The sequence below is a fragment of the Cibotium barometz genome, chromosome 21 (genome assembly GCF_041138505.1).
Source record: "Cibotium barometz isolate CiBa-2024 chromosome 21, ASM4113850v1, whole genome shotgun sequence".
Lineage (NCBI taxonomy): Eukaryota > Viridiplantae > Streptophyta > Polypodiopsida > Cyatheales > Cibotiaceae > Cibotium > Cibotium barometz.
The window spans coordinates 41,933,745-41,950,741 of record NC_141066.1 but is presented as its reverse complement, the minus strand read 5'-3'; the positions used below and the strand labels follow the sequence as shown (position 1 = coordinate 41,950,741).

Sequence of the window (16,997 nt, the reverse complement as noted above, 5' to 3'; positions counted from 1 at the left end):
TGGTAATGTTTTTGAAGAAGACAGTGGGTTATCTTTGCTCACATCTTCTGAGGGGAATTTGTCTCCTATTGCTTCGCCTCCGATTCTTTCTTCGTCTACCAGTAACCAGGATGTGTTGCTGGTCCCTTTGCCTACTATGGAGGAGCCTCTTCTACGCTGTGTGATGCTAATGAAGAGGCTACTACTACTTCAGTTACTACTAGAGTGGATGTTCCTCTTCCTGTTACTGTGTGTGAGGATTCTGGATTGTGGTCAGGTGTGTCCGTGACCGTGCCTGGGGCACAGTGGTACTTCCAGGGATTGAAGGATTGGGATTTGGATTTGGTTGGGCCTGTGGAGTCCTGACATCAGTTTTCAGAGGGGGCGGTTGAGTTTTTACATCTGGCGATGCTGACCTTCGAGGAGGGTGCTATTATACAGCATTTGGCTACTCTTGGTGGTACATAGTTGGACCAAATGGACTCTGTTTCTTTTGAGGGTATTATCTTCTTGGAGCTACAGGATTCTAGGGATTCCTGTGACACTGTGTTTATATTTGGGTTTGGCACCGATATTTGGAGCAGCACAATGCAACCTTCATGTTTGATATCTTCTAGAAGAACAGTGTATCTGGTTGCTTGTTCTGTTACTTTTGTAGCTGAGTTGCTGTGGAGATTGCTTGTGGAGCTTTCTTGGTACCTGTTGTTACTGCTTTCTTTTGTCTTTGACAGAGGATGACTTCTTCGGCTTCTTGGAGTTATGTTCAGCATCTGGTGCTGAGAGGGAGTGTTAGCATATTCATCCCCAGTTTCTGCCCATTTCTGGTGTCCTTTTGGTCCCATTTGTATGGCCCTTGATTGTGGGCTGGCCAGCCCTATTTTACATATTTTTCTGAATTTTTCCCCAGCCCTTTTGGTATTTTACGAGTCGGCCAGCTCATATGCTCCAGTCGGCCAGCATATTCAGCTCGAGTCGGCCAGCCCTCCTCACGTATAAATAGGTGGGGTTGGCCTCTCATTATTCATTGAGTCTTGTACATATTTTTCTCCCTCACTTATGAGACTTGTAGTGTCTCTTGCTTGGGACTGTTTTGCTTCAGTATATTCAGCATAGTTCTCTCCATATCTCTCTCTCTCTTGCACTCTTTGTTCAACACATTCTAGTGCCACTCTGCTTCCGCTCTCTGCACTCTTTCATTTAGCACCGGCATGGGGCAATGAGCATCAAGTTTGAAGCTCAAGGTTCCAAGCTAGTGATTTAGGGCATAGAGTTTGTGCGAGACTTTATGGTTGCCCCTCTTGTAGGAGCAGATGTAATTTTGGAAATTCAATGGTTTCACAAGTTGTAGCCAGACATTGATTGAGACAGGCACACTTTTCGAAGTAACCGGAATGTGTCCAAACTCCAAAGCCCCAGTGACCATTAAGTGTGAACCAGGATTCCGGAACTTTCCTCTCATAAGCCACTTGCAAGCTGAACAACAAATATGGAAAGGTGCACAATGCGTGATGATTTATATCCACACTGTCCTGACGGTGTCGGTGCTTCCAAGAAGTACTAGGCTCTCCATGAAAAGTTCTAGAAGATTTTTCTTCGGGACAATGTCCCTCGATTTAGCTAGGGTTCCACTTTAAGCGTCGAAGGTCAGGTGTACAAGTCCTGTACATGGTCTTGGTCAGGTGTGCGTTGTCCTGCACATGAAGCAGTGCCAGTCCCAACTGTGAGTCTCCCTCTGGAATGATGTTAGGTGTCCTGAGTGTTTGGTTTGCAACTAGATGACAGGCATTTGTATAGGAAGCATGTAGAAGGGTGCCAACCCTTATGGCTACCCCAGAAAGGGGTATTATATCCCGTGAATGGGCAAGGGGTAGGCCTTAGGCCACCCCAAGTGCCCAAGGGGCCCATGGCCTTGCCCACCAGGTGGCTCAGTCAGCCAGCCCATGGGGGCTTGGCCAGCCAGCCGACTTGCCTTAGAGGCCAGCCCAGCGGCTAGCCCATGGGGCAGCCAGGACTGTAGGTGGCCAGGGCATATGGGCTGCCCAGCAGCCAGGGCAGGCCTGGACAGCAAACGCAAGGCGGTCAACAAAGCATGGTGTGAAACAATCGCTTGAATAAAGGGCAGACCTGGTTGTGGGATATTAATAACAAGCCAACCCTTGTTTGAGCCAGCTAACCAGCACCAAAAAAGGCTATAAATAGCCAAGCATAGATTTCAATTACTCATCTCATTATTTACAAGGGGTTGTGTGCTCCAAGGGCTAGGCCAGCGCAGGGGAGCTCTTAGCAGCCAAGGTGAAGAGTGCAGTGTTGGGGTAAAGGCATTATGCCCACCCTTATAGTGTGTACAAGCCCATAAGTTATAGTACATAGTACACTTAGTACTTTTAATGTACTAAGTGCACTATGTGTACTAGTGCAATATACATGTGTGATAGGGGAGTCACACACTCATATCATGAGTTGACTTATCCCCACAACTCTCTCTCTCTCTCTCTCTCTCCCTTGTTCTCTCTGTGTATGTCTCCCACATGAATAACTCTAACCCTAATTCTCCCATTCAACTGGTATCAGAGCTAGAGGGAGGTTTGCCCAGCCAATCAGGCGCATATCCAGAAGCTCCTTCTCGTTGAAGAAAGCACGGTGACCAGCATCTGTCCAGTGGCGCTAGAGGGAGGTTTGCCCAGCCAATCAGGTGAGCGTTCGTAGAAGGCTGCCCAGGCTGCCTAGCGCAGTTAACCTACAGCAGCTGGGCGTAGGCAGCCCAGCCAGCGTGGGCTGCCCATCCAAACTCCAGCCAGTAGCGTAACAAAGGGCAGGCGTGTCAGGCGCCTACTGCATGTGATGAAATCACTGGCTTACGTATCCGCCTGGTTGCAGTAGGCGAAGGCTTTCATGCGTCGAGCGTGGAGCGAACACAAGGTGGCGGGCGTTGAATCATTAGCGAAGGCAGCTAGGCGAAGTCGTCCATCGAACACGCCTACGAGCGATTGTGAAGAGCGAAAGGCAGGACACGGTCTCTGGCGAGCAGCCCACATGCACTTCGCTCATCACTTGCAAGGCGTAACAAAGCTTACGCGTGGAGCAACTCGTCACCCAACGTCTTCTGCGCCCGTGGAGGTCCTGTCGCCCACTAGGAGAGCTACGCGTGTCACAGCTTGTGGTCGTCTACTGTGTTGAACACAACCAAGAGAGCTACGCGTGTCACAGCTTGTGGTCGTCTACTGTGTTGAACACAACCAAGAGGGCTACGCACCAACAGTTCCCCGTTCATTGCTTCTCCCCCGATTGCATCAGCTACAGCTGCAGGAGCATCAGCATCAGCATCAGCATCAATAGCAGCACCAAATTCATCAACCTTTTTTTTCCTGCAACAAAAAGAAAAATCAGAAATTACAAGGTATTCTGCTTCAATTTTTTTTTGGGATTTGCAATTGAGCAAGTACAGTCATCAATTGAGCAGATACAAGTGCCGAATTGCTCAATTTTGAGCAAAATTGGCAAAATCGGGTGACATTGGTCACAATCAGGATTAATTTGCAGGAAATTGGATGTCGAAATTTGGGGCTTTTGATGTAATCGTGCAATTAAGCACTCATACATGCTGTATGATGTGAGAAATCGCACATTTGGGCAAAATTGCAGCAAATTGCAGTGCAAATCAAGGGGCTTTTGTGCCGATTGGGTTGATTTGCATGCAGGCACTCGCAGTTGATGCTGTGGACAATGTGTTGATGCCTGACAAGCACTCAATGTGCCTGTAAATCAAGGGGCTTTCATTATTTGGATGTATATGTGGCCAGGGGGAAGCATCGTGAACACTCTGGATGTCTTCATGTGCGTCAATGTACCATGTATGATCAGAAATTGATCTTAAATCAAGGGGCTTTTCAAGTTCGTATGTTTGTTGAGCTTGGCAAAGCAGCAGGCAAGACATTTATGCCTTGAATCCTCAAAAATCAGCTTGCAGTCAAGGGGCTTTTGCCCAATTTCTGTTCGGGACTGTTGTATGCAGTGTTCGGGACTGTAAAAGTCTGATTTTCACTCATTTGGACAGCCAGGAGAGCATTTATTGCTATTGTACCTGCTGGTACAGATTTGACACAACTTTGTGCAAGTTTTGGCATGGCTGCACATTGATTTGAGTGCGCAAAAGGTTCATTTACATTTGCTTTACTTGCCGGTACAGGTTTGGTACATCATTGTTGAGCAATTGGTAGTGTTGTACAGTACTTTGGAAGGGCAATAGAGCACATTTAAGGTGTTGTCCAAAATCTGCAGCAACCAGATTTTGGTGATTTCATCACATAAAGTGGGAGAAAAGTTGCATTCTTGCTTCCGCAGTGGGAGATAAAGCTTGGGAGAACAACTGTGAGCACTTTGTGTGCTTTTGGTGCAGTGTTTGCACATTTTGCAGGGAGTCAGGCATTGACAGGTTGCATATTGCTATGGCAACCACAGGTGAGAGCTCTTCATTGCTTCACATCAAGAAGCTTGAAGGCTCGCATAATTATGATATTTGGCAAACCCAGTGCTACAATGTGTTGCTCCAGAAAAAGCAGCTCAACCCTATCAAAGAAAGGGGTGTAATGCCCGCTTCTCTTAATGCTGAAGAGTGGGAAGATATGGATGAGCTGGCAAGATCTACTATCATGTTGTCTGTGTCAGACTCATTACTTTTCAGCATTCGTGAAGAGAAGACAGCTTGGGGAATGTGGCAGAGATTGCAGGACTTGTATGCCCAACAAAGTGCCTCAAGTAAAGTGTATTGGTTGAAGAAACTCATAGGTCTTCAGATGAAGGAAGGGGCGTCTATGACAGCCCATCTAAATGAGTTTAATGGTATTGTCAGCCAGGTCATTAATCAAAAGTTGGCAATGGACGATGAGTTCAAAGCCACTTTTTTGTTATGCACTTTGCCAGAGAGTTGGGACACATTCAGGACAGCCACTAGCAATTCGCATGCTATGCTGTCATATGCAGATGTTGAGGGTGCTCTTCTACAAGAAGAGATGAACAGGAAAAACAACTCTGTTGGAAAGTCCAATGCAATGAATGCACGTGGGAGATCCCAGCAAAGGGGGAAAAGCCAAGAAAGGGGAAGGAGCAAGTCTTGCTTCAAAAAGGATTTGGAATGCCATTATTGTGGCAAGAAGGGACACATTAAAAAGCAATGCTACAAATGGAAAAATGATCAAAAGGAAAAGGGAAAAGGCAAAGACAAAGAGAAAGATGAAGCCCAAGATGTAAAGCCAAAGGGCAAAAGTGGAGTCAAGATTGAAGAAATCAATGTGTCACATGCAGGTGGCAGTGAGAATGAGGTCCTATTTACGTCTTCACTTGATGCCCATTCACTTCTTACAGGTGGTCATGGTATGCACTCATGGATCATTGATTCAGGTGCCTCCTTTCATGTCACAGGTTGCAGAGACTTGTTTGTCAGGTATACTGCTGGCAATGAAGGAGTGGTTTATTTGGGTGATAACCATGCATGCAAGATTCTTGGCAGAGGTGATGTGAGGCTTGTGTTTTCAGATGGCTCACAGCTTATGCTCCATGATGTCAGGCATGTGCTTGAGATCAAGAAGAATCTACTTTCTACTGGACAGCTTGATGATGCTGATTATGTTACCACATTTGGTCGTGGAAAGTGGAAAATTAGTAAGGGCTCACTGGTTGTTGCCAGAGGCTCTAAGGTGGACACTCTTTATTTCATGCATGTAGGTGTTTGTCACCATGCTAATGTAAATGCAACCGAGCTGCCGGAAATCTCTATGTGGCATAGCCGGTTGGGACACATGAGTGTCAAAGGAATGGAGCAATTGTCTCGTTTGGGTTACTTGCCTTCTCTAAAGTTTTCAAGTTTTCAGTTTTGTGAGCATTGTATATATGGTAGGCAACTACAGTGCCCCCACAAGAAAGCTCTTGGACAGAAAGATGCTCAGTTAGAGCTTGTGCATACAGATGTATGTGAGATGCCTCAGCTTTCTTTGGGAGGGGCAAAATATTTTGTCTTTTATTGATTATGCCACACGCAAGGTGTGGGTCTATCCTCTTCGTTTGAAGAGTGATACATTCTCAGTGTTTCAGAAGTTTGTTGCTCATGTTGAGAATCAAACTGGCAAAACACTGAAGGCTTTGCGTTCCGACAATGGTGGAGAGTATATGTCCAAACAGTTTCAGGACTTTTGTGATGCTAAAGGCATCAAGAGGGAGCTCTCTACTCCTTATGATCCTCCACAAAACGGGACAGCAGAGAGGATGAACAGGACCATTCAGGAGAAGGTTCGTTCTATGTTGTCACATGCTGCGTTACCTCATGGTTTTTGGGCTGAAGCTGTTATGACAGCCGTTCACCTTATAAACAGGTCACCTAACACGAGGCTTGGTGGGAAAGTGCCAGAGGAAGTATGGACAGGGAAGCCTCCGTCATACAAGCACTTGAGAGTGTTTGGTTGCGTTGCGTAGGTGCACATACGTAGGGAAATGCGCACCAAACTTGATCCTAAGTCTCACAAATGCATATTCCTAAGTCTCACAAACTTGATCCTAAGTCTCACAAATAGGGAAATGCGCACCAAACTTGATCCTAAGTCTCACAAATGCATATTCCTAGGATATGGTGACAGAGGTGAAATGGGGTATAGACTTTGGGATCCCGTGAATAGAAAGATTATACGCAGCAATGATGTCATTTTTGATGAAACATGCATGTATAAGGAGCCTGCAAGGCAACAGGAGCCTGGCAGAGTCATCTTTGATGATGATGGACATCATGGACAACAACAAAGGGCTGTAAATCAGCCATTACAGCAGGAAAACCAGCCCTTAAATGGTGCTGAAAATGGTCCAAATGGACAGCCAGAGATGGCAGAAGATATCCCTATGGATATACCACAGTTAGAGGAGATACCGGGCATGATTTTTCAGCCTTATGGCATGGAACAGGAGCCACCAATGGGTGATATGCAGGCTGGACAGCAACCTGCAAATGATGGTCATTGGGTACGGAGGTCCACAAGACCCTCCAGAGGCCCTGACAGGTTTGTTCCAGGGGTTGACTACTTGATGCTTACTAACTGTGGGGAGCCCTCATGTTATAAAGAGGCTTTACAGAGGGCAGACAAGGCTCTTTGGGAGCGTGCCATGAAGTCAGAGATGGATTCTCTGCACAAAAATGAAACATGGAAGTTGGTGCATTTGCCTGCAGGCAAGAAGGTTTTGCCATGCAAGTGGGTATACAGGCTCAAAGTTGCACCTGATGCAAAGCCAAGATACAAAGCCAGGTTAGTGGCTAAGGGCTTCAAGCAGGAATATGGTGTGGACTTTGATGAGATCTTCTCTCCAGTGGTCAAAATGACCACACTTAAGAGCTGTGTTAGCTTTGGTTGCGCATGATGATCTGGACTTGATTCAGATGGATGTGAAGACTGCTTTTCTTCACGGTGATCTCCATGAGGAGATATATATGCAGCAGCCAGAGGGTTATGCAGTGAGTGGAAAGGAGAAGCTTGTATGCAAGCTGAAAAAGAGTCTTTATGGGCTCAAACAGGCACCAAGGGAATGGTATCACAAATTTGATACATTCATGAAATCTCAGAAATTCAGGAGAAGTGACATAGATCACTGCTTGTACACCAAGAAAGCTTTGGATGGCAGTCTATTGATCCTCATCTTGTATGTTGATGATATGTTGATTGCCGGGAAATCTCGTAAAGAGATGGATGCCTTGAAGAAGAAGCTGCATGAAACCTTTGATATGAAGGATTTGGGTGATGCAAATCACATTTTGGGTATGCGGATACTTCGGGACAGAAATCAGCATGTGTTGTATTTGTCTCAGAAGGAATACATTGGCAAAGTTTTGCAGAGGTTCAATATGGACGGGGGGAAGAATACTAGTACTCCTTTGCCTCCATATGTGAAACTCAGTGCTATGGACAGCCCACAGTCAGATAGAGACAGGGCTGATATGGCCAAGATTCCGTATGCTTCAGCTTGTGGCAGTCTCATGTATGCCATGGTTGCTACTAGGCCGGACATTGCATTTGCAGTGGGAGTGGTTTCTAGATACATGGCCAACCCTGGCAAGAAGCATTGGGAAGCAGTGAAAGGTGTCATGAGATACCTGAAGGGCACACAGGATATGTGCATTTGCTTTGGCAAACAGGATGCATTAGTGCATGGCTACATGGATTCGGATTATGCCGGTCATCCAGATAACCGGAAGTCTACTACCGGTTATGTGTTTACATTCACAGGAGGTGCTGTGTCATGGATATCCAGGATGCAGAAGTGCAGTGCCTTATCTACTACAGAGGCCGAGTATATTGCAGCCACAGAGGCTTGCAAGGAGGCATTATGGCTATCTCGGTTAGTGGTTGATTTGGGTTATACAGGGGATATTCCATTGTTGCATTGTGACAGTTAGAGTGCCATCCAGTTGGCAAAGAACCCTGTCTTTCATGCAAAGACGAAGCATGTGGATGTGAAGTATCACTTCATCAGAGAGGTGATAGAGAACAAGCAAATTCAGCTTGTTAAGATTCATACGGATGACAACCCGGCTGATCTGTTGACAAAGACGAAGCATGTGGATGTGAAGTATCACTTCATCAGAGAGGTGATAGAGAACAAGCAAATTCAGCTTGTTAAGATTCATACGGATGACAACCCGGCTGATCTGTTGACAAAGAGTTTGCCTCCAGAGCGGTTTGCTCATTGCAGACACTTGGGGATGAGGCGAGTTTCAGCCTTGATATGGCCTTGTATATTATCATGTACATGCTGATTTTTTCTTTTCCTTTACTTAAGGGCACTTTGCCTTTAAGTGGGAGGTTGTTGGGGTAAAGGCACTATGCCCACCCTTATAGTGTGTACAAGCCCATAAGTTATAGTACATAGTACACTTAGTACTTTTAATGTACTAAGTGCACTATGTGTACTAGTGCAATATACATGTGTGATAGGGGAGTCACACACTCATATCATGAGTTGACTTATCCCCACAACTCTCTCTCTCTCTCTCTCTCCCTTGTTCTCTCTGTGTATGTCTCCCACATGAATAACTCTAACCCTAATTCTCCCATTCATGCAGGTCAAGGACCAGATTTGATTTGCGTTATTTGTACATCATTCTAATAAAGCAAACACACCATTCATGGTGGGGGCTCTACAGAGGGTATTTGGGACCCAATACTCTGTTCTGCACCTAGTGCGACGGAAGAAGAGGGCTTATCTTGCTCAGTTAGAGAGGGATTTGTATCAGTTATTTATGAGTTAGGACTCAGGCGAGGCATGGAGACTATTCCATGAGCATTCACCATCACCAGCCATTACCTCCACAGAGATTTGGTGTGAGTATGCAGCATCCCTGTACACAGCAGCAGGACAGCCGCCCCTGCCAGACCCATCGGAGCCATGCCCAGAGACATGTGCTTTCTTTACTGCTGAGATGGTAAGGAAAGCTATTGACAGGATGAGGACTGGGAGAGCATATGATCATGATGGTTTGGTAGCAGAGCACTTTATTCATGCCAGAGAGCTTATTGCTATGATGTTTAACCGAGCCATGTGTGAGGGTTTTCCTGAGACTTGGAATATGTCCACGATTGTGCCTATCTTCAAGTTAGGGGATCCCATGCTTCCTGGGAATTATCGTACCATCATGATTGGTCACACATTGGCTCTATAGATTATATGCATCTATTCTTGAGCAGGAGTTGAGTAGATGGGCAAAGAGAGAGGGCATACGTGCATCAGGGCAGGCAGGGTTCAGGAGAGGTTTCTCCACTCTTGACCATATCTTGACACTCAGAGCTATTATTGAGGAGGGCAGATTATATGGCAGGAGGATTTATTGTTGCTTTGTGGATTTCCGCAAAGCTTTTGACACAGTACCGAGAGCCAGACTGATGCGCAGACTACAGGAGATGGGGGTGCCCACAGAGCTGATTTGGGGAATCATGGCTTTATACAGGACAGTTGTGGGGTAGGTACGTACTACTCAGGGTATATCTGAGATGGTTCACTCCACTATTGGGGTGAAACAGGGCTGCCCCCTTTCTCCCACCTTATTTGGGATGTACGTGGATGAGGTTTCAGACTATGTAGAGCGGGAGGGTGACAGAGGAGCACAGCTAGCAGGGAGATGGATTCCGCTGTTATTGTATGCTGATGATATTGTGCTGATCTTAGATTCTCCAGAGGGGATGCAGCGTCATTTGGATGCATTGCACACCTTTGCACAGGACAGTGGATTGTCTGTTAACCTTGGTAAAACCAAGGTGATGGTGTTTAACACCACAGCACAGTGGGTTTGGAGGTCAGTACCCACCTTTACATATGGTCAGGAGACAGTGGAATATAACAGATGCATATACTTACCTTGGTGTGGTTTTCAGTGGCCCACTATTTTCCTTGAGGAGAGCAACGGAGACCAGATTGACCAGAGCTTATGCAGCATTGGGGAGACTAGAGAGGATGTGTTCGCAGGTTCAGTTTCAGGAACCTCGAACAAAGCTCTGGCTCTTTGACACTTTGGTCACTTCAGCCATGCTGTATGGAGTGGAGATATGGGGACCCTCAGTAGATCACCACAGTCGAGCTGGTAGCACTGATGAATGGAGACATATGGAGAGGCCCTTGGTTTCTATGATTTCCCGGATGATTAGGGCCAAGGCCTCCGTACCACATGATATTATCCGTGCAGAGATGGCTGCCCCCCCATTGGTAGTAGAGGCACTCACTCGATCAGTCTCCTTTATACATAGCACTTGGGCTCTCCCTAGAGACAGATATGCTCGCTTAGCCCTGGAGTCTTCACGACAGTTGGCATCACAGGGAGACGGATCATGTTGGTATGCACAGATGACAGCTTGGTTCCAGTTGCATGGCTTTAGTATGGAAAGGCCTGGATGCACCCTCCCTCTCTCTCACACGGGCAGAGATTACCAGACTTATCAGGCAGGACTTGATTCAGCTGGACACTAGGAGGACATGGATATAGCCGACACAGGAGCTTGGTACGAAGATGGCAATCATCTTCTCCAGCTCACGTAGGATGGGTTTGTGATTAGACCCAGCTACATGGATACTCATCTTTCTCATGGGGTACGGTGTGCTATTGGTCAGATGCGCACATCCTCACACCAGCTAGAGATTGAGACTCGCAGATTCAGAGGAGTACCAGTTGAGGCCAGGATTTGTCAGCTATGCCAGATGGAGCCAGAGACAGAGTTACATTACATATGTCACTGTCCAGTATATTATGAGATACGAGGCCGTTTTCACTGCCTGTTTAGAGAGGGTTTCGGACCACTTTCTAGAGTCATGAGATACCAGGATCAGAGATGCCTCGGATTATACTTGCTGGAGCTTCGTAGACATAGAGAGGGTCTCTTGAGAGGGAGGGGATCAAAGAGGGAGAGACACCTACAGAGGCAGATTACAGACTTCTTTCGACCAGAGATTGAGCAGTCAGGCCAGCAGGCATTGCAGCTAGCCCCAGAGTATAGCCGCACTAGAGGTACACTGATTGATCGGGCTATAGAGCTGGGGCGGTCCAGGCGCCCCAAGATGAGAGGCCCATCTCGACACCGGCGGAGACTACAACAGAGGATCAGGACCATACTAGCACGGCATGGGAGACGTCCAATCAGAGTACTCACCATGGAGGACATTGAGGATATCCGCCATCGACCGATGAGAGACTTCTTTGGATAGTGATGTGTATGATGCTTACCTTTGTTGCTGGAGTTTTCCTCCCAGATGTTATCCATTAGGAGCTCCTAGTACCGTACTTTTCCTCAATAGTTATTTCAGTTTCAGTTAGTTGTTTTTAGCTTTTCTTACACAGACATTGTATCAGATCCACCAATTGTTGTAACCTTTTTGGTCTCATAGGTCATTTTGGCCTTTTGAAGACGTTAATATATCATTTCATTTCATTTCATTTCTCTTTCTCTCATTGTACTTATTGCACACCCAGATTCAGCTTTTTAGTTCAGTACTTTTTCATTTTGTTGGGATGACAGAGGATACCCCATACAGGTACACCGATTTGTCTCATAGGTCGAGTTTGGTCTTTTGGAAGACGTTAATAAAATCTTTCTTTCTTCTTTCTTTCTCTCTCTCTCTCCATTGGGCCATCAGGGCACCGACGATGCTCCCAGGGAGTCACCACTGATAGAGCAGTTATCTTATGTCTTGCTCGTCGGCCACGCCCACCAAGATCCCGACCACGGCATCCTCACCATTGCTAGATCAGAGCCATTATTGCTCGGCATCGGAGGCGCCTACCTCGCTTCTACGACCTCTCCATTCTAGATAGCGCCATGGCGGAGATACTTGATCTAAGGAGAGGGCAACACTTCAACTGATCAGCATACATGGATCTACCTGATATACATTTTTCAGTATTTTCTACTCAGTATCATCTCAGAGTCTTATAGTTCTGTTCTTATAACTGTAGGACAATCAGTTTATTGTACTTTTTAGTCTCATTTAGTTGTTCTCTTTGATGAGACACCAACTTCAGATGTACTCTCAGTTTTGGTCTCATAGGCCACTATGGCCTCTTAGAGACGTTAATATATCATTTCATTTCATTTCATTTCTCTACACATCTTTTTCTATGTTGTGCGTTATCTTTGTCGAGAAAGATTGCTGAATTCTGAACATTGAAGTTACCGATTTTTTTATATCCACCGAGCTTCCACTCTTCTATGCAGGGGAGCAAAGATCACGATTTTGAACAGCCATCAGCTATTATGAATGCCATCTAGTAAATACACACAAGAGAGAGGAAGAGAGTGATGACGAGCAGCTGCATGGGGCCACGAGAGCAAGCTGGCTGTATGCGCATATGCGGGAGAGGGAAAACGATCCCCCACGATTATGCAACCACGAGGAGTAGAAGGTTGGCGAAGGGGATGGTGGGGTGGTCCACGTGGTAGTTGGCCACGATTATGCAAAATAAGGATCCCTCACCCCAAGGTTGATAAAATACATGCAGCCAGCCACCATATGTATAAGGGCACCCGTGGAAGGTTAGAAAAAAACACTTAAAAAGAAAATGCCCAATATTTGGGTCCATACCCGAATTAAAATAACTAGGTGTCCTTATTAACACAAAATGTTCACTCTAGTTTTAAGGAAGTGTGAACCTACAAACACGAATTAGAGCAACATAGCTTTCACCAAAATTATTTAAAGTGTTAGTAGGGTACAGTTTTACGTCCACGGTTTTATAGGACGTGGTTCTTGTGATGGTCTCCAAATGGTAAAAGTTCCCATACATTCAGCTATGCTTGCGGTGATGAAATCTGTGTTAGTTGTTTCATATCCACGTGATTATGGTGAATGTTAAATATTAATAATGATTAATGTGGGAATGGACAAGTGCCAGTTCTGTAAACTGGCACTTAAACTTAGTATTGTAGGCTTTAAATAAAGTGGTTCTAGTGTGTAGGTTCATTTATCTCTGGGAACAGCCCCTTAGAAGGATCTTATGTAAGCAATGATCTGTAAAGGTGACACCTTGGCATCATGCCTTGCCAGTGGCATGTATGGTGGCAGCATATGCACACACCTCGTATAATAGGGTCTCTCCTATAAAAAGGACCATTATTATAGTGCAAAGTATGCCTAATCTTTTTATCTAATCTCATGCCCCTTGTTTATTCATCTTGTGATTAATCCCTAATCCCATCTTGTTAATCAAGTGTTAATCTTGTTTTAATCTCCGTTTGGGCCTAAGAATGAAGGCATTTGGCGTATTTTTAATTGAAATTATGTATATCAATGTGTTTCTGCATTGATTGGTCCTGCCTTTAGCTAATAAAGCAGTACGAGACTAATTGCAAACCTCAATTGTGACTCATCCAGCTTAAAAACAAATAAGCTCTGCAATGTGAGTTTCTCCTCCATGCGGCCCAGCCATTTTTAGCACATTGTGGTGCTTTATTGATGGTTTGCAGTATGGTACTCTTGTGGTCAGTTAAGTAGTTAAGTGATATAAGTTATGTGCTCCCCAACTGGGGACAAGAGAATGTAGTGGCATTGTGTTGCTAGAAGTGAGACCTCATTTCTAAAGAAATATTTTACAGAGGAGGCTACCGCCAGAGAATCTACAACTTTTGCCCTATCATCTCAAAAGCTCAGGAAAGCAGAAATTGATACGGCTGCACCATTTGAATCCGTGAAAGCAGCCGTCAGTTTGTTTGGGGAGAGGATGGACTGGAAGTCTCAACCACGAATGCCTCAACTGCAAATGTCTAGTGTGGAGGTAAGCTTTGTGGACTAAGACTAGGTCGCCTATTTGCATGCCCTGCAGCTCTCTGTTTCATTGTTGTGTTTTGTTTGTGTTAAGAGGAAGTATTTAACTACCTTCTTTTGGATTGCAGAGGCGCATGGCACCAGAATCCGAACTTCGCAAGGTCCAAGAGGACCTTGCTCAATACAAAGAGCAGCTTTCTCTGACGCAGGCATCCACGGCTACTGTCCTCCTTGAATTGGAGAAAGTAAAAGAGCTGATTCGAGGATCTGCCAGAACACTGGAAGGTACCGACATCTTGGATTATCAGCATGTACATCCGCCCAAAGCTGCAGAGGCTGCTGAACCACCAAAGAACAGAGAGACATCTGTTATGGACAAGCATGCAATGGTCGCACTGCAGACAATATTCAGAGAGATTGAAAGTGTGAAGGAGGAACTCCTTTCAGAAAGGGTTTCTAAAGAGGTGGCAGCGAAAGGACTGCAAGAAGCTCTTACAACTCTGAATACGGTATCGAAGAGGGTTGATGAGCTTGCTGAAGAGCAGGCATCTCTTAATGAGGCTGTGGCTGCTGCTCAAATTGCTCTTGTGGATGCGGAGGAGCAGGTGGAGCTGTTGAGGTCTGGTGACAAAGTTGAGTTGCAGGACAAGGTGACCAGTGATTTCATGGAGAGAAAATCAGCAGAAATAAAGAGTCTGGAATTAAAGCTAGAAGAAGCCAATGCGATGGCAATGCAGCTGAAAGATCAATTGACAGCATCAAAAGGAGTGGGAAACACGGCAGTCATAGCTGCCACGGAAGCTCATCAGATGATCCAAAAGGTGAAGCTAGAGCTGGAGCTGGCCAAATCTGAAGAGCTGGGCACTGTTGGAAAACTTGGCAAAGTATTGGAAGAACTTGATGAGTTGAAGGAAAAACTGGAAAAGGCAACAGAGGGTGTAGCCACACTCTCTTCAGCAGTCCTGGTGCTCAAGTCAGACAGGGAAAGAGGTCGCATGGAGCTTGACAGCATGCATGAGAAAGAGCAGATGGCATGTGCAAAGCTAGCATCCTTGCAAGACGATCAGCACAAAGTTAAGGAATTACTGGTGGCCGCTCAATCAGGTGAAGCAAGGGCGATAGAGGCGAAAGAGACCCTGCCAGCAGCAATAAAACAGGTGGCATCTGAGGCTGATCAAGCCAAGGCTGCAGCAGAGGCATCAAAAGAAAAAGCGCATAAAGCAAGGCAAGAAATGGAACAAGCCAAGGCAGCCACTAGCACAGCGATAAGTAGGCAACAAGCAGCCTTGAAGGGTTCAGAAGCAGCCCGGGCCTCAGAAGCCATGGCTTTGGCTGAGTTCAAAGCTTTGACAGAGTCAGAAACACAAGGTGCTGACATGGAATCAGAATCAGAGGGAGGGACAGGGGTCACTATCTCACTTGAAGAGTATAGCGCTCTGAAGCAAGCAGCCCACGAAGCCGAGGATCTTGCCGACAAGAAAGTCGCAGAAGTTCTAGCTCAGGTGGAGGAAGCTAAGGTCAGCGAACTAGGTTCTCAGTCAAGACTTCATGATGCTGTCAAGGAGGCAGAGATGGGTAGGGATGAGCTGCAAAAGGTGCAGAAGAAAGCGGACGACGCCCAGGAAGCAAAGCTGGCGGCTGAGGGGGAGCTTCGGAAATGGCGGGCCGAGCATGACCCATGGCGGAGAGCTGGAAACACTACACTTGAACCCAAAAAGGCCACAGCTGAGAGTTCTCAAAGAAAACTTAGCAGTGAGGAAGTGGCTGCCAAAGTTGTTACTCAAGACAAAGGCATGCCTCTATCTTTCCAAGAAAAAAAGGTGGTAGGTCTGGACTCTTTGGCCCAGGTTTTGAGCCTCAAGGTACCTGCTTCAGAAAGGCTCAACAGGGTCTTACCACTAGAAGACCTAACAAAAGAACAGGATAAAATCAAGAAAAAGACCTTTATAAGACGACTAGCTTCCATCGTTGCAAGGAAAAAAAACCCTTAGTGCTGTGTTGGCATAATGATGGAGTCACAGCCATTCAAGCCTCACAACCTGAGGACAATGTGTCCTGAGAGTAACTCCATCTGCCCTATGCATGGCCTGCAGAAGTTGGCAGCATCATTTTACGATGCTTGGCTACGGCAGTGATTTTTTCCCAAGGCCGTGTGGGGCAAGGTTTGCATGAAGTGAAATTATGAAGTGGGTACATAACTTGAATTTGCATGCAGTTTTCTAGCAAGCCTCAATGCTATGAGGGCATTAGCTAGCTTGAGAAAACCTTGTGTAGAGCTATGCGATCTGAGTACAACAAGCGGGTGTTGTGCTTTCTCAACATTGTGAGTATCCTCTTACTAGTGTGCAGGTGTTCTTTGGGGCTATTGCCTTTGACTTGTGATTATTTGGACCAAGGACTCTGTATATATGTAAAAGTTTAGGGCTGTGTACGTACTAAGCATATGGCTGAAATTTGCAAGAATTATTTCATCACAATATCTTTTATTATTCTAGAGTTTATTGATGTCATTTGTAGGTGAAAGTACCACTGAGTTAACTAAGGTTGTGCCAAGAGTCTTGGTGAAGTTATTCTTGATAACTTGAAGACAATGGGGTAGTATATATCTTTATGAACATCATGCACACAAGGAACACAAGGTCTTGTGCAATTGGCTGTACAACTATGTTGGCTGATTGTGTACTGGTCCATGTCCTCTAGACTCGATGCTCTTCTTCCTCTAGCACAGGCCAAGGTTCTTTGAC

At 45.8% G+C, this 16,997-nt stretch overlaps 1 protein-coding gene across 2 annotated transcripts in view; it reads left to right on the top strand.

The window, feature by feature from the left end:
* Window positions 1-16,730, top strand: part of LOC147627183 (protein WEAK CHLOROPLAST MOVEMENT UNDER BLUE LIGHT 1-like) — a 35,714-nt gene extending 18,984 nt beyond the window's left edge. For both annotated transcript variants that reach the window (XM_086815809.1, XM_086815810.1), the window contains 2 exons: window positions 14,085-14,263; window positions 14,382-16,730. In XM_086815809.1, coding sequence (XP_086671935.1) covers window positions 14,085-14,263; window positions 14,382-16,244 — 2,042 coding nt within the window. In that variant the 3' untranslated portion in view covers window positions 16,245-16,730. The remainder of the gene's footprint in view (window positions 1-14,084; window positions 14,264-14,381) is intronic.
* Window positions 16,731-16,997: the final 267 nt, after the last annotated feature.